At 35.6% G+C, this 18674-nt stretch overlaps 2 protein-coding genes across 5 annotated transcripts in view; one reads left to right on the plus strand and one right to left on the minus strand.

Moving 5' to 3' along the window:
- The window catches only part of LOC132193265 (uncharacterized), a 46587-nt gene that overhangs the window by 23247 nt on the left and 4666 nt on the right, over positions 1–18674 (plus strand). The gene's annotated exons all lie outside the window — the stretch shown is intronic.
- LOC132205830 (uncharacterized) lies at positions 9365–12997 on the minus strand. Of its 3 annotated transcripts, none has more exons than XM_059635149.1 (8): positions 12859–12997; positions 12493–12697; positions 12356–12432; positions 12120–12281; positions 11715–12056; positions 11414–11647; positions 11225–11315; positions 9365–11171 (listed from the first exon to the last, which is right to left on the minus strand). In XM_059635149.1, the coding sequence occupies exons 3-8, from the start codon at positions 12396–12398 to the stop codon at positions 10445–10447; spliced, it is 1599 nt and encodes a 532-aa protein (XP_059491132.1). In that variant the 5' UTR covers positions 12399–12432; positions 12493–12697; positions 12859–12997; the 3' UTR covers positions 9365–10444. The 3 variants fall into 3 exon arrangements, with proteins under 3 accessions (XP_059491132.1, XP_059491130.1, XP_059491133.1); XM_059635147.1 differs by having other exon boundaries at positions 9366–11171; positions 12572–12697; XM_059635150.1 differs by having other exon boundaries at positions 9367–11171; positions 11225–11312; positions 12572–12697.

Here is an 18674-nt window from a genome sequence, read left to right on the forward strand (position 1 = left end):
TGAAAAGAGCGTCTTTATTGAATCGTTGTATAAACCGAGTGGAGCAGGAAGCAGACTTGGGCGGATGATTCAATTTGTCTTGCTCACTCGACGTCCAAAGTTACGAGAGTGTGTCTCTGCGCGGGGGTATACTGTGCCGCCATCAACACCGTGCTCGGGCCATCTGCGACATGTGCACCACATTTCCCGCACTCTTCTTGGCCGAGAGTGTTTTCCGGATAAGAGGCTCGACTTTGGATTTGCCCCAAGGACAAAACCAGCCGACCGGAACGGCTTTGGTGCTGCTGAAATTTTAAACACACTCGCCTCTCGAGACGCTCCATATTTTGCATGAGCACTGAGCTGAAAACCCATTTCGCCCTCAAGATATCCGATATGTAAGGTCTCGGTTTATGATTGAGTGATTTCCCGTTTGCTCTCGCGCAAGTTTCGAGTAGTTTCACAAGTGCTTCAGTAGGGATTGGAAAAGTTCTCATATTTGCTGACATTTTTTCATCACTTCTCTTCCGCAGAATTAACAGAAATATCATAAAACAATCCTAAATATTTTCCGATTGAAAGTTGCATAGATTATAATTCTGAATTATTTTTTAAAATGAAAATAAAAATTAAATTTCCTTCAACCTTGGCAAAAACTATCCTTCTTACAATTTTTTTTGAAATCATTGATGCCCTGAAATTGATTGTTGAGGTCAAGACTCGTACTTTTTTGAGGTAATTTTATCATTTCAACAACAATAGCTATTTTTTGCTGATCAAATTTATGTTTTTCATTTCATCTCGTCATTCGTCTTTGAATCCAAGAATCTGCTCAGGAGGTCAAAAAATTTATTATGAAAAAGGCTTTTTTCTCTCAAGTGGAAAAACATTTTTTGTTTAAATAAAAATATCCTGATTTTTAAATTGTGAACTACGCTTTGAATCTTTAGAGAGATTCAATTCTCTTGCTGGAAAACGCTTTCCAGCGAAACCTTTTATAAACCAGCGAAAAGCGAATCCACAGTAAAATTCACGTCCCTTTCTCTCTGATTCTTTTCTATTCTTTGTGCTTCCAACGCTGGGGCAGCGGTCTGTTGATTTTCTGGCACACCGGGTTTCATCCGGCGCTCCGGTCCTTGTGTTATCTGCTCTTTCACACTCAAATGTACATTCATGCATATGTTTCATGCAAAACACAGACTGGGATAGACAAGGTATAGCAACAAAGACCTTGCTCGCATTGATCCGCCGATGAAATGAGGGTGACGTGTGCGCCTTGAGTGTGTTTCGCCTGATTTTGACACGTGAGAACTCAACGTGCCCCGTTTAGCCCGGCTCTCATTAGTGGCTGCTTCTCAATTTCCTTGATGGCAGCTGAAAAGATTTTTGTCCTATTTCACCGAGGATTTCTTTACACGTCTGCGCCGGGCGAGAAAGTGACACGAACACAGACAACTTGAGGGCACTCGCGATGTCAGCAATTACAAAGAGGCCGGCAAAATAATCCTAAATTTACAAAACAAAATTTGATTGAAGATTTGAAAATACTAAATCTTATCTCAATTTTATTAAAATCCATTAATATTAATCAATTAATGTATTATTTTTGGTATGGATTTGAGGTTTGAGTTTGAAATTGATAATGAATAAAATGAATTAAAATAATTCAAGTAACAAAATTTTATTTTTTATGTAACGCGGAGTTGGCAACTTTTGAAAGTTTTGAATATTAAAATTTCCTCTTAATGTGCACATCATGTTGATATGATGAATCAGATTTTTCCTTGTTGAATCAATAATTTAATTTTCTGAAAAACGAGGAAAAGCCTTCTTGTTCTTCATTTCAAAATGATGATGATAAGGTTTCTTTATTTTTCCATCCATATAAGATATTACAGACATTACAGTTAGTTATTCAGATAATAAAATTTAATATATCACCTCTAGGCCTTCTCTGCCCAATCACACGATCCATATATTAAATGTGATCATTTTGATCATTTTATATTAAAAAAAAAAAAAAAAAACGAGAGAATAACAACCTCAAAATAATCTTACAGTTCCGTACAATATTATAAGTTAACGTTTGCGCCAAATTCATGAAACTTCCTCAATTAAAAAGAACATTAATTATATTCATTAATAAAAAAATGAAAAAACAGCGGTCATTAATTTGAAGGGATTTTCCTTCTTTAATCAATAAAAAATTAAATACTTAAGAATGCTGCAAAAGCTAAATTTTTATCATTCCTCAGGTGAATTATTTTGTTGAAAGAGCCTCAATTTATTTTAATTGGCTGAGGTTTCAAACAAAAATTTTTTATGTAACAAGCTACACAACATGCACAACTTTAACATTATCTCCTCATTATACTAAAATTATTAGCATGATGCTTTCAGTGGCGTACAATTTATAAAATTAGAAACTTGAGTGCGTACAATGGAACTGTTGTTTTGTTGTGCTTGGCTCATTATATTCCCACCAGAACATTCCCTTCTCTGAATCTATCTTTGTAACGCAGATGAGGCCGGATGATATCGCATTACTCGCAATTTGAAGCCAGCAACCTCGCGATGTTATTTTAACCACGAAAACAACAACTGTTTGCTTTTCATTTGCCAAACTGTGCGGTGCTGCGGATGGTTTTCATTTCCACGTTTCGGTTGCGAACGTACCGGGTGAAGATTTGGGTTTAATTAACCTCGAAATGTGCATGGCTTAGCAGTTCAGAGAAAGGGGTAGAAAAAAATTTGCAATCCGACTTGAAATTTTTGCTCTTTCTCAATTTTCATGACACTATTGTTTGCAATTTAAGGTAATAACACACCCTACTGAAATATTATACGCTAAAGGCAGGTGCAATTTAGCAAAATCGCGAGGAACTTCGCATCAGCCTTCTCTTGTTTCAGCCGGTGGCAATACAAACAATGAACTTTTCCCCAAAACTCTAGGCTGAATTTGGCTAATGGCGTAAGTATAGAGGGCAAGCAACTGTTAAAAAGTTCTTTTCCAAATATTAGAAAATAATAAAGATTTTCTTTGGACAATTTTTAAATAACTTTTTACAATTAAAAAAAATAATAATAATGAAATGTAAGCTCTGCAACCAAAATAATTTTGAAATACATATTAAAATAATGCCATGTTAGTATTAATATTTTAACTAATTTTTTTTTAAAAAAAATCGCCATTTCGGATTTGATCAAAAGACTATTTTAGTGGAATGCCCAATAAAATATTGTGAATTCCACGTTTTCTGATAACTTCAATTTCCCGAAAATATTTTTGCTTTTTTCCACCTCAGCTCCGCGAATTCCAATAACGCGCTGTTTTATTTTTATACCTCTCGTCGCCGTACCTGGCGAAAAAAAAATATATAAAAGCGGTGCGCTCAATATTGAAAATTAATGGACGCCCGCGTCGCTCGCGCACGAAACAAGGCGGATGCATGCATGTGGTGCGAAGTTTTAATCCTGTCTCGTCCCATATGGCACTCGGAACACGCATATTAAAACAAAAGCTGCCTTTTTCCCCGGGTGCGAAATGAATGGCGCGGAAGCCGTTTTAATGTGCGAGCTAAAACTTTTTTAATCACTGGCAAGAATCATACGTGAAATATCTCTCTCGGCCGGACCTTTTTGGATTTCACGTGGGCAACGGAAAACCGGATACGTGTGCCAGCCCAGAGATTAAACCTGACGTCAGAAAAACGCGGCTGAATTTTTGTTTATCGCCCCGAAAAAGCAGAAAAAAAAGAGAAATAAAGTAATGGCGCGTCAGTGAAACGGGCTTTGTCGACAGAAATCCGCCGGTTTGGTTGGTTCAATACTTTTGCACGTTTTCTCTATCTCTTCTGCCTCAGTGGACAAAACCATAATAGGCTTTTTCTACTTTTCTTGGCCAGAGAGGCGTCAACTGTATCAACTTTATCACTACGATGGACAGTTAGTTTCTAAAAAAGAAGTTTTTTTTGTAGCAATAAAAATATTAAATTAAGTTTAAAACTGCGAATATTTTAATCAATGGACAGAATTTATTTTATTCCCTTTTTCTGCTGCTGCAATTTTTAACGCAAAATTAATCTAACTTACTTATTACCTTGAACCTTTTCCAAACACTATTTTTCCTCTAAAAGAATGAACAAAATTAGTTAAATCAGAAAGAGTCTGACTGAAATTTGATCGGCTAATAATGATGTTCGACGGAAAACACTTTCACAATAATTTAATCCTTTGAACACAACATTAGGCTGCTGAATAAACACCATCAAAACTGGCCACGGGTGCTTTTCACAGCGTAATATTAACAAAGGTTATATACATACTTCATTATATAACCGAGGTGTGGCCATACTTCGATCTCTACGTCCATCAAACACACACTGGCTCTCGTGCATATCAGCAAACGCCACCGCGTCCCTCATTAATTCTCGCGCACTCGCTAATGACCAGAGGCAGTGCGCGCGTAATTGTCCCAAAAATTGAAGCTGCCGCATCAGACCAAATGACCACACTGCAAATCCACTGATGAACGTGCAGTGTTGCGTGTTGATCAACTTTGGTGTGGCTAGTCATTACAGGGTTAATAAAACTTTTGGCAATGCATAAAATTTGAATTAATTCAGAACTTTCTGTAGCGTTTAAAATTTTGTTCTCTCATAAATTTATCAAAAAAATGGATAAAAAAAATCTGTAATTGGTTGGTTTTAGATCAAAGGTTTTCAAAAAAAGTTATTTTTAAAATTTTTGCAATAATATAAATACAAAATTAAATATAATTTCACATATTGTTCTGAAACTAAATAAGTTCAGAGGCATATTAGTTTCATAAAATAAATAAGTGTTTCCCAAAACTCTTAACTTTGTATTTTGTTTCTTATAAATATTTTAACAAAATAAGTTAAATTTAAATGAAAATTTAAAAATTAGCACTAAATACAATTCTAATTAAATTATTGAATTTTCTAAGATTAAAGTAATTTAAAGTGTGCAATATTATATAATGTCATTAGCTTACAATTAAACAAATTTCGCAATTTAAGTTTTGATCTTTTCCATTTTGAGAGCGAGACTCCCTGAGAAGGGTAAACAATTCTTTTGATGGAGGAATGGCGTCGAATTGCTTCTGGTTCAATGAACCATGCAGGATGATCGGCTGAGCTTTGTGGAGACGAATCATCCGTCAGCAGGTAATTAAGCGGAAAATTTGCGCGCGGATGATTTGCAGCTGGGCACACTTGATATTTTTCCCCCGAGCAGTTTGTGTCCGAAAAGTTTATCCATTAGTGGCACATGTCGGGACCATTATTGTTTGACGTAATTACGTCGCCGGCGCTTAGTCAGCACCACTTCATTACGCCAAAGTGATAGGGAACGCTTTAATCCGCAAATGCGACACAGATGCGGAACGAAAATTCGCAAGCTGCTCTCTGCGAGGACTGTTCCGGGAGATAAAATAAGAGGGAAAAAATGACGGTTGTCTTCTGGTTGAGAGAGAGACAGAAGGAAAGAAAGGGCGGATGAGTGGGATTCCGCAATATTCCTCAATTACGGACGAGCCCAGACGAGTCCTTATTGTTCTGCAATATTTTTGTAACAAATAAATTCCTTTTATATGATACCAAAGTTATTCGAGACGCAGAAAAAAAGGAATCCAATATAAGAAATTTACTTTTAATTTGGGTTTTCTTTTGTCAGGATAAAGACAAAATTATTCATTTTTAAACACATATATAGGTGCTGAAGTAAGAGTTGTCTTGGAAATTTAAACTTGTAGATTTTCAGAAAACAAAATCATAATATTTTGTTGTTGTTTAAAATTCAATTCATAATTATTTTTGTTTTTTTTCTTCACAAGTCAAGTCACAATGAAGAGTGGAAAAAAAATTGAAGAAACGGCAGCACTTCTGGCAACAAAAGTTGAGCCTAAAAAAAATTTAACGCAAACTAAATTTATATTTTTATAAAATTTAAAAAATAAAATCGTTAAAACTGCTGCGAAAGATGCAATATTTTCAATTTCTTTGCTGTATTCATTCTTTCCTATTGATGCCAAAGTGAATCACGAAAGAAGACAATCATCATCAAAGAATTTTTCAATAACAAATTTTTTTTTCTACACTGAGGATTAGAATTTCTAGTCATCATATTCTTACTAGACGGTAAAAAACTGTGTAAATTTTAAATTTCTATACAATCATACGCGTGTTTTTATTGATGCTCAAGGAATCAACTAACAAATAATTTCATTCTAAAAATTAAATTTTACAAAACGAACAAAACCTGCTTTTTTTAAATTAACGTTAAATTTTACATCATAGACGCAATTCCCAGCCAGTGTCCGACCCTTAGGTGCTGAGCTGCTGAGAAGTGGTTTTGTTATTGATGCGTAATTCCAGAAGCATCGTCCTTACCTTAGCCAAACACCACGTTTATGTATCTAATTGTAAGCAAGGGCTCGCCTTTGATCTTGAGCTCACTAGGCATCACAGGCAGGTGTGTCGGTGCGCGAGCGAAGCCACGGGAGGGTGCGATTCGCACGCCCTAGTGCTAAATTGCGAGCTCAACTCTCTCGACTCCTCAGCGGTCTGAACGCATTTCCGACTCTCTTTATGCTAATGTAACGGCTCTGGCTTGGCTGGTGATGCAAGCTTCGATAAATTTCGGCGGCACAGCCGCAGCCACTTAGAGCGATTGGCTCTGGCAGTTGGGAAATTGGATAAATATTTGGCAGAAAGATCGCGGCGCGCTTCTGTTTACCGTGCTAATTGACTGCCTCCGCCGGCGAGACCGACTCTCAAGAAAGCTGTTCGCCGTCGCACAAAAACGGGGTGGAAAGTCGGATCTGTTCTCAAGTGGCAAAGTGAGTCCGAAGTTCCCCAAATTAATTGGCTAATTGGATGATAAATATATAAAAAAAAGAAAGAAAAACATAGAAAAGTTTGAAAAAGCTTTTGTTATTTTAATTGAGTTAATTAATTAATTTTTTTGCTTACTAGTTTATTGTTTGCATATAAATCTTTAAATTTTTTTGGAAAATTTTTATAATATATTTTAAATAAATGTTATTATTAATTCCAGTTATATCAGGTTTACTATATTATTGATATTTTTATTATTTATTTTATTATTATATTCATGTTTGTTTTTGTGTTTTAAATTTGTGCTTTTTTATTGACTTTTTACAACTCTTTATAGGTTCATACAATTAAAAATGCTGTAATATAGCAACGATGTATGTACTTTCAGCCTACATGTGTCTATATTATTGAAGAAATTAAATCCGACAGCTGATGGCTAAGTCCGCTAAGTTAACTTACATTCTTATTATACTTGATAACACGGTTATAAAAAGTCAAAAATTAAATTAAACCTGGCTCATTTACGCTTAAGCAGAGTTAAATCAACAATTTGCCTAGAATGAAACGGGAGAAAGCTAGTTTTCTTTTAATTTCTTGATAAAGCTTGTTTATTTGTAAAGGCAAAGAAAAATGAATCTGCTAAAAGCAGACCCAATTATGTTACTCTTTGATCATAAAAAGTAGGTTCTTGTACATGACAAAACTAACGATCCTTTACTTAAAAGGACGCAACAAAAAATTCCGCACGGCAATATTGCAATTTTGCTTCCGACGCAGGCGGAAAATCCTCTTAGGAAAAATTAATAACAACACAGGGTGAATGGCAGCAGAGCATATTGTTTGTGGCGGCCTATTTATGCAACCGTGCAGGAGATCTGTACACTCTCAGTTGCACACACACCCACGTGCAGTTCACTTCAACTTAGCTCAAAAGGAGGAAAATGCAAACAAGCGTTGCAGGTCTCGTACCACAAGTCGTCTCGGAATCGTTTTCGCTCTGCTAGCGGATTATTTATGTATGTATATATGTCACTCATTGTCGGCGCAGGGTGCGCGTTTTAATTATTCATACCATGTTTGCTAGCAAGTAGCGAGCAGAGGTTCTGCACTATTCTGTAACTGTTGCAAGGCACTGACAATGAGAACAATAAATTTGTTGAAATATAGAAGCAAGTTTATGATATTTTGATGTAAAAGTTTTTTGTTTTCCGGCAATAAGAAATATGGTCAATTAAATTAAATTTTATTTATTAAAAAATGCCTTCCAAAAACAATTGCTTGGAGGTCCAAAAATCTAATTTTCTCATGTATAATAATAAATGTCTAAAAAATTCGGAATGATTAAATTCTTACAAATAATCATAATATTTTAACTGCAAAGTTGCATGGTTTGAAATAAGTTAAATGTAAATATTTACTAAAAATAGATCTGTGAAATGCATTTAAGTAAAAATAATAAAAATATCCAGTCATTTCTTATCAAAGAGTACCAATGGGCAATTAAAATTTATAGCAAAAAAAGGAATAACAATAAATAACAAACTCTGGTAAATTCGGGGAAACAAAATGTGCCACATTTTCCAGTTTTAATTTGTGCAAAAAAAAGTATTAAAATTAAAATTGCCAATTACTGTAGTTTAAAGATTTAGAAAATATTGTTATTTCCTCGGTTGTCTTCAGTTGTCTTTTAAAAGATTTGTTGGATTAATAATTGACGTTTGAACCAGAAAGTTTAAAAAGGATATTTTTAAATTTTATAATATGGAAAATCAATAAAAAGTCTCGAATTCATTTAAATGTTCATTATTTTATTTTATTTGTTTTAAATTTTATGAAAATTTACGTGCAAAATTAAAAATTACAAGAATTGAAGGGAAAAGAGAAAACTGGTTTCCTAATTTTCCTACACCCTCTCTGGTCCCGGGCCAATCTCCAGAAAGTTCAAGAGGCCCTCGCTGCTCCTTATGGGTTGCATAATATGCACATCAAGCGGCTCATTTGGCGCCCTAACGAGAGAGTGGCACAATGAGAGCGTTCCCCGGCGTTATTTAATCAGGTATGTGTCGCCAGGGGAGAGGCGGTTTCAATTATCTGGCTGGTGCCTCGGGCAGGAATAATTATTGTCAACGACACGGCGCCGGCACGTTTGCATGTCAGTACTGCACCGCGGGCGAGGCAAACAAAGATTCGCGCTAATTATTCATGGGCTCCGTCGTTTGGGGGCCAAACTTGGCCTTTTTGTGCGCAATGCGCTGCCCTTTTAGATCTAGAGCGCTCGCCAAAATACCCAGGTGACCGACTCGAAATGGATCTCATGGACCTTTTCTTTGTTTGAGTTGCACAAGAGGGGAAAGGGAAAAAATATGCGGGCTTTTTCTGAGAAAGGAGGCCAAACTGTAAAGGCGACGATCTGTTGTATTTGATTTAAAGATCTTTATTAAATATAAAAAAAGAATAATAAATTTCAATTGGTTTGCCTTTTAAATGAGCTCTTATTTTCTAAGGATAAAATTAAAAGCATTAAATGTTTTTAATTCAGAACACAAGAGTGTATTTTATTTTTTCATTGAAAAAGTGAACATTTTAAACGAATTTCTCAGAAGTTGCTTAAATAATAATTATGACTACTATTTTTAATTGGATTATAATTTTTTTTATAACACTTTTTCAAGGAGCGTGTACTACATTTTGAAAGAAATCTTTTTCTCTGCGTCAGTGATTTGCATCAGGCATTGATTTTCCTCTTGTCGACAGTAAATAAATAAAAATTTATTCAACAGACAGCTCATTACTCACTACAAGGCAAATCGGATTTCAGCAACGCCGACCCAAACAACAGCGCTTGTTAGAAAAATGCGCCACGTCCGAATAAAATGCGCAAAAAAGTATCATGTTGCCGCCGTGATTTCCCTTGCGAGTCTTGCTGCTTTTGAAATGGGATAGGTTGACATTACTCTTTGAGTAGTGTCGCGTGTCAATTAAATTTATTACAAATAAATTTTGTCCTAACGATTGCATTGGATTATAATTTGAACCAGATTAATCTGTTATTGATTTGTTTCGCAGAGTTTGACTCAAAAGCGCGGTCCTCATTTATTTTGATATAAGCAGAGTTTTCAGTTGCTATATAATTTGCATGCAAACAAGAGCAAGTTGTTTCTCTGCAGCAGTCGCAGGAGGAGCTTTATTAGATTATTAGTTATTTTGATTTCAACAAACCTAAAAGTTTTCCGACGAGATGGGAACATTCTGTGCGAGGCGAGGATGTTTTGTTTGCAAACTTTTAATTGGATTTCTGGATTGCATTGGAACGTTTTGATCAACGTTTGGTACAGATATTTGTACACCATGTAACACCAAAACAATAATAAAGCAGATTAATTACATGCAAAATTATTTTCAGTAGCTTGAAAATGATAAATAAAAAACTGAGGCGTTATTGATTTTCTGTTGGTAAAAATGTTGTGCGTTAATTTTGGTAATTAATTTAATTTTCTTTTGTAATTTTGTTTTAAAAAACGCCATAGCTCTAAATAAACAATAATCCACGAAAGGTTCTCAACTTTTCCCCATGGCTTAATTATTTCTTGCATCAGATAACACTCTTATTCAGAATCTTCATCTAGCTCACATCTTCGGGCTACTTTCCATGTTGGTGACATGGGTGAAAATTTAGACACATTTGCCACACTTAAAATGATAATACCATTAAATCCCATCGAGCCAAAAGCAGCAATTGAGCAATAGAGAGTTTGAAGTTTGGGGCAGTTCTTGATCAGACCCAAGACCCACTCATTGTGCAAGTCCAACATTTTGTTCTTGATCTCATCAACGGGCCACTCAAAACCAAATAGGATATCAAGGTTGGCCAATTTTAGCAGGAAGGGATCAGCCGAGTCAAGGAGGGCTCGAGGCTCCGTGAAGATGAACCTTTTGAGACAGACGGAGTGCAGGTTGGGCGCCAGCAGCAGGTCCCAGAAAAATGGGATGTCTATGTTAACATCAAAGGATTGAGTCATTTTCAGGTCCTTCAACTTCAGATGGACAGGGTCAAAACAGTATTTCTGGTCGTCCATGATAAACGATGCGTACAGGTGCAGCTTCTCCAGGTTAGGGCACAAGCGCAATACTTGACGCACATCAATGGTGCCCTGGAACGAATCGTGTGACGTGATCTCGACTAGTCTGGAGCCGATCAGTTGCAGGGTGGCAAAATCTTTAGGAAACGTGGGTGAGTCCAGAGCTTGCAGGAGCGGTAATTGGTCATAAACCTCTAGAGCCAAGTCATTGCTGCAGCGCATCTCTTTCAATTCACGCAGGTGGCTCGGAATCCTTAGATTTTAACACAAGTTAATTATGACTAGATTAAAATTGTACTGATTTACTTCTCAAGATATCCGTCAACATAGCCAAGCTTTTGCAAATTGAAAGGGCGCTGAGGGTTTCTTGGAATGTATAGCCTCGTATATTCACCTGCCAAAATACACATTTAAATATTATTTATATTTTATTGCGGAGAGGATATTTCTAATAGTGGAAGCTTTCAGGATTATATAATTTTGATATTTTTATACCTTTCATGCTCAAGTCAGTGATTATCTTGAGGTTTGGAAGCATCTCAAAGGCTTTTTGAGGATTGGCTGAGCGCTCTGGGAATAACTCAAAAGAATAATGTGGCCCAAATTCGACCTTTTCCAGAAGAGGCAGGCTGGAGAGGTAGTACAGTCCTTCGGAGGTTAGCTCGCTGCTCATATTCAAATTGATGCTTTTCAGATTAGTGCAACTTTTGCTCAGCTTACGAATGTCCTCTGAAAGTAGTTTTAATTTGCTTTCATTAGTTCCAAAATAATTCTTTGATGCTGCGAGAAAATTCACCATCTGAAAACTGGAATGTGGTCAGTTTGAGTTCAATTAGCTTGACGAACTTGATCAAGTACTGGAGAATGGGCTCTGCAGGTTTTGGCTCATGATGATCCCTCCCAAAATGCCACCTTTTCTGATGAGAGTCAGAAATGCTTTTGAGGTTGGGAGCAGATGAGGTCAAGTGTTTCCAAATTTCGTCCCAGTCTTTTTTGAAGACCGTAATGAAGTTGAATTTCTGCAGGTCGGAAGTGATGAGTTGCTTGACGGTGCTCAAGTCCAGCAGCAAGTCTTCCCTGTGAGAATCAGAAACCACATTTGTAACTTCCTCGAGGACCTCAGACTTCAGGCGTTTTGCTGCATACAAATAAATATTAATTTAACAACACAGATATAAAATTGCAAGAAATGAATCCTTACGCAGTCTATCAATCAGAGTAGGAGCTGGTTTGAACCTCTCCAGCATGAAGGTGACTACGGTGCGCATGGCCAACTCACGCAAGGGCACCAGGTTATGTCTACGGGTCTCCAGGTTGTACGCCGCTCTCACCACCTCCTTGCTGCATTGCTTCACCGCCAAACCTTTTAGTTATTAATGTTATTATAAAATATGATCAGTTGCCAAAAATAAGGCAATCAGATATAATTTTGCTTACTGTAATCATAAATATCAATAATTTGCGACAATGGGGAAGCCATTGTTTACTCAAGCTCCTTCTAAGCTGTGGTCTCACTAAAAATTATACATTACATAATTAAACACAATTAAAGGCACAGGAATAAAACAATTAACAAATGAATAATGCGATCAACAGATTTGCATTTCAAATCTTCTCATGCATAGGACCCATTATCTCTTCGTCATTAAAAACCTTGAAAATCAGCTGAAATCAAGCAGGAATCAAGTCCTAACGTCTGGCGTGGTCTCGTGTCAAGCAAAGGTCAGAACAAAGGGAATGAAATACTCCAATACTTTCGTGTGTGTGTGTGACATCCGACTGAAATAAAATACAAATATAGAATAACACACTCTATCCAAAACTTTTAATCTACGTGTTGAATCACGTAGCGGTTTAGCCCAGCGTAAAAAATGGGCGTGATGAGAGCTACGATTCATGGTGTCACTTTTCTTGACAACAAACAACAAATAACAACTTACAGAAATACAGAACCTCCAAATTTGAGGCGAGGCTGCCGAGTCCTGAGCCTGCTGAGGCAACAGGCAAAGGCAACTGAGCGAAAAAACGAAGATCTAAGGGGAATAAGGTATAAAACTGGGGAGATCGAAGCGTTCAGAAAGCATACAATTTGGAATGAGAGGGAGAGAGGGGAGGGAGGAGGGAGAGCGGAATGACAAACAGTGTAATACTCAGCACGGTGACAACATAATAATAACAGTCATCATGGATAATTTAATTATAGAATATAAGCATAATAAAGTGTATTGTGAGAGTGGATAGGACTGGAAAGGTCCATCAACCCTTAATCGCAAAAAATGTATGACTATCCGTACAAACCTTTTTGAGTACATACATAATGTTTTTTTTTTTTTGTAATAATAAAAAACATTTGTATACGTCATGCATAATACTTATTATTATGTAAATATTAAAAAAACTTAATTATATATTATTGATTATTTAAATTAAATGTTTCATTTTGTTGTTGTTGTTATTAATTCGCGTGATAAAACTTATTATAAAGTAAAAATATTTACTTGCCGTCAAAGTATCAATTATTGTTGAAAATTTTTCAGCATTCAAATTTCATTGAAAATATTTTTAAATAAGGGAACATTGTTCTTCTATTGAAAATGAATTATAAAATAAGCTTTTTTGTATTTAAATTGCATGATTACATTGCCACAGGAATAATTGATTAATAACTGTTGAATGAGTAAAATTTTAAATTTGTATTTCCAAATTCTAAAATAGCAAAACAAATTGATTTCCTTATATCACAGTAGTTCTCCGCAGTCACCAGAAATGATAAATTTTATACTTGAAATATTTGTACTGCACCAACTAAATTATTAATCATCATCATCAACTTATTTTGTAAATAAGGTTTGAAAATTAATTAAAAATTATATCAAAAAAAGATTATCGCAGTCCATAAAATTTGGGAACAATAAAATTTATACACAATTATTATAGTAATTAGCTGAAATTTGAAAATGCTGAAAATACATAACATAGTATTCATTTTCTATTTTTTGTATTATTATAATTTTGTTGCATCTTGTTAGATGGGGAAAAATTCAAAAACATACAAAAATGCACCGCCGCTATAATATTAAAATATTTTGAAAGCCTTTTTCTCTCACACAGGCGAAGAATATATTTACAAATTATTCAGCCGCTGCTGTTGTGTATCGCGTTTCTCACTTGCGCTCTTGCAAAGGCCGCAACGCGAACTCATAAAATCCATTGAAAAGCTCTCTTCGACGCCGGCATACAGTCGTTTGCATGCTGATGAAGCCGGTCGGCGGCGATCAAACACCCTCCAAGTCGATGCTGCTCTCGATTGCTGCGGTGCAAAAGGCTTTTTCGGCTCGGTCGGAATTCCTTCCTCTGTTTCACATCCGCGGAATTACTCGCTCGGAATCTGCAGCGCTCATAACTCGAATACTTGGGGCCGACCCCATTGGTCCCTCCCTGGGCTGGAAAGACGGCTGGAAAATTTCACTCCCGGCGAGAGGCAAATGTAATAAGCGGCGCGTCTCTCGTCTTTTCATACCGCGCAAGTTCATTATTAAATTTGTTTCTCGGGACGGCTTTTTTCCTCCGTATGCTACTTTTTGTTTTTGTTGTTTTTTATCGGCAACGGCCGTATAACAAGAACCGCCTAATGAAGTTCCACGTTCGCCGAGGACGAGCAGGCGAATCGAGTTTTAATTAGACCGACGTTGTTTTCCAGCTGCGCCGAATGCCCCCCTATATCGAACCAAGAGCGCGTTGCGGGGCGACGAGTGCAGCATTTTTTTTCCGGAACACAAATTTACATGTTTATTGCCACACGGGGAAGTGCACGTCATTAATGCGCGTAAAATTATTGCATACTGATCGAGGACACTGCAGAAAATGTTAATTACATTTTTTATCCTTTGCTCATTTGAAATAAAGTTTCACTTGAAAAGTGTTGATATCAATGAAAGCAAAAATATTAAAAAACTTTTCATTGAAAAGCGAATCAAACCTAATTTGGATACAACATTTTTTAAATCTCTATTCAAATGGAAAATATTAGCCCCGCAAAGTAAAAATAAGTTACTGCGTTTGAAAATTACAAAATCCTTTTTTTACAGTTGCGTGATTTTTCATTTAAAATTACAATAATTTATTTAGCCCATTGTTATCTCACTTATCTCTAACTCCTTTGGGCAAAAAAAAAATGTTTCGTTATTAAAAAACTCCATATTTTCTTTATAATTGTCAATTTTAGTACATTTATCCACGAGTAACACATTTAAAAATAATTAATTGTTGGGATGGAAGCAAAATTTAATTGTTGGTCAATTGTTTCCAAGATCAAAGCGAGCCTTTTGGTTGATTTATATGTAGTTTTAGATTTAATTTCTTTTTTACAACAAACACAACAAATTTCAACACAATAAATTTTACTCAAATAAAAACTTATTTTTCACTCTAACCTATTCTATTTTTACTACTTCAATTAAGATACAAATTTTCAAAATATTTTTTACTTGAGACCACATGTAAAATAAATTATCTTGAAAAAAAAATGGTATTTAATAAAGAAAAAATTTATTTTAATGCGTGCAAGTTTAAATAATAATTAATAATATCCTTGAAATGTTCTCTTGTGGTTAAAAAAAGGGAAAACGCATGAAAAGGAACAATAATTTCACAAAAAGCTCTACCAAGTCTTTCTCTAAAGGTTACAGTTGAGACATTTTATTTCTGTCCGTTTCGATCTCCATTCGCGCAAACACGCACGTCCTTCTCTTGTCGTCCAAAACAAATAATTTGAATCTTGATATTCGGCCCGAGATGGAGGGAGGCGATGCGAGAGAATAATGAAAAATTGATTCACACGCCCCAACGAGCCGTCCGTCTGTCCGTCGGATGCAAATAAAAGAGACGTTCCGCAGACAGCCGTCAAGTCGAGTTGCAATCTGCGCAGAACATCGACAGATTTCGCGAATGTGTCGGGCGTGTGACTCTCTGTCCAAACGTTTTCCCCCCACGGGCGTTAAGCAGGAAATTGGCCTTTTGCAAATGTGCCGGCGCAAAGGGCTGTTGCAGCTGACACGTTTTCAAAAGTGGACACGACGAATATATTGGACTGCCACACACTGTGCTAAAAAACGGACGTGAGGAGGAAAGACGAAAATTATTAAAACAAACTCAATTTCCTCTATTTGAAACGTCGCAATTTCCTTTATTAACGAGTGCCGCGATTCATGTTGTATTTTCAGACATATTAAATTATATTAAAAATTTACCATTATTAATCAAATTTTGAAATTATAAAGATACAAGGAAGGCGTAGAAAGTGATTCTATCTATGTTAATAATTTATTGGATGCTTTTCAATATATAATTCTTAATTAATATAGTGAAAAGTCATTTCAAATTCCTTAGTTTTAACTTTAAATTTAATTTTACAATGATTGTGATTCGGAAATTCGAGACTATACTCGTCTTTTGTGAGATTACTGAAGACTTTTTGAACTTTTCGATTAAATTGTTGTAGAAGAATTTCAATTTTTCCTATTGATTATAATTGAAAATGAGTTTGTTTTTGTAAAAATTTTAAGCAAAATGGTTTTTTTTGTAATTAAAATGAACTTTTGATTCAAGAGTGTTATGCATTGTAAAAATTAATCAGGGCCATGATACAATGTAGAACAATAATTAAATTAAAATAACCAGTATTTTTTCATTTATTTATTATTATTTCTATATGTTATATGGTTTTCTTATTTATTTAAATTCTTTTTATTTTATTATTTTCGTATGATTATTAAAAAGTGACTTTGCTCACAAGCTTATTTAATTTTGAATTTGCTTTTATTCACTAGACAGGGTTACATTTTTTATATGCCAATCATTGTCAATTTTTTTATTCATATTGAAGACTAAAAGTAGCCTGGAAAATTCTCTCTCAAGTTTAATTGTATCAACCAATTTTAAATTATAGATTATGGTGAAATATTTGCGTCTCAAAGACAAGCAATCATTTATTTTAGATTGAAAATACTTCTGTGTTTTTGGTGAAATGAATACATATAGGATTAGGAATTCTTGTTTGCTCAACATTTTAGCCAGCGCGGTGAAATTATTTCATGAAACATTGATGGTCAAATCTGCTTGGGAACGTCTTGCTCGAGCAATGTCAAGGAGGGATTTAAATTCTCTTATGAATATTCAAGAGGCCTCGCGTGAGCGGTACCAAGTTTGCTAAGGAGATTCCGCTTTCGCAGCAAGATTTGAGCAGTGTCCTCGCACACCACTCACCCGGTCGTTACGCGAATTCATTACACGCTAGATTTGCAAATCTCACGAAACAAAAAGCGTTTCGATGTTTGCATGAAACCGCATATCGGAGGAAAAACTTACTTTTTTTCCGATACCCCGCGAGAGCATTTCAGTGTAAAATATATTTCTCTGCGGAAATCTCAAGTGCGTGCGTAATTTGCGGAAAAGATGAAAGCGGCGAGATAAGACGGAAAGAAGTGCTGCTTTCAGCCGGCAAACCTTATAACACGCAAACAACCAACGCATATAATGGGCGGCGCGCTAATTTATGTACAAATGCATAGCTCGGGGCGGCGGCTTCTTGAGTGCGGCGCTTTTCCCTGAAGAGGGAAATTGAGGCGCAGAAACAAAGATTTCCGCTGAAAGGATTCTTTTCTGAGATCTGTGCTCTCAAAAATGCTTTCGTTTGACGCAGAGGAAAGTGCTTTAAAAGCTCCCATGCGACCAACCATCTGTAATTTGGAAAACCCGGCCCTCCCACGCGTCCATTAAAACAAACTGTGAAACACGCTTTACTTTTTTGTTTTAATTTCTATTTTCCATCCCAGTTGAAAATATCAAACGTCCCTGTTTTGAAAATTTTAAACTTTTTAAAGTTGATAAAAGTATGATCAGATAGAGGCAATGGAATTAAGTGTGAAGCGTAAATTTTCAGGTCAGTCGTATATCTTTTTAATTTTAAAGCTTATTTAGTTGTCTTTACTACCAAAAATCAATTCCTTGTAAACCTCACTTACTTATTGTGTTGGTGCAATTATAGATTTTAAAGCACTTAAAAATTTATCTATATATGGAATTCTCCAAAATCTTGTTCCGTGCGTTATCCATTACAAATTTTACCCACTCAAGGATCTCGTCGTTATTTATACTGCATTTTATTGTGAAAGCTTTCAAAAGTTGCACAAAATAGCAGTTGAAAGTAAATATAAACTAGGGAACTTTAATAAAGTAGCATTTAAAATAAATCATTTTGATTAAAAAAAGGCAATCAAAAGCGTTTATATCATCTGAGCAATTTATAATACAAATTCAACATTGAATTTAAAGAGGTTCTTTGAATTTGCTGGAATGTGATTTACGAATTGGAGAAATAAACAACAAGAATAATAACGGTTCTTTACAAAGGGGAAAATCTATTTGAAACTTCCTGCTCAAACTTTCGAATACGGCTAATAAGGAACCAGAGACAAAGTCCAAACTTATTTCCCCGATTCGTTGACAGAATAAATTTCAGCAGTTGGAATTCACATTGAAACCCCAGAAAATAAATCAGTTTTGTTTACACAAGCAGCTTCTTATAGTCATGGGAGGTTGTATATTTATGCGAATTGCGCGCCGGCCGTGATGACACAAAGGACGGAAACAAAGGCAAGAATGCGCGTCGCTTCAAAGGAGAAAAATTTCCCTTAGGTAGAAAGAAAGAAATCCGAGAGCTCTATCTTTCTTCTCACAGCAGGCAGACAGCGTGTTT

This window comes from Neocloeon triangulifer, unplaced genomic scaffold (genome assembly GCF_031216515.1).
Source record: "Neocloeon triangulifer isolate White Clay Creek 2 clone unplaced genomic scaffold, ASM3121651v1 ptg000003l, whole genome shotgun sequence".
Lineage (NCBI taxonomy): Eukaryota > Metazoa > Arthropoda > Insecta > Ephemeroptera > Baetidae > Neocloeon > Neocloeon triangulifer.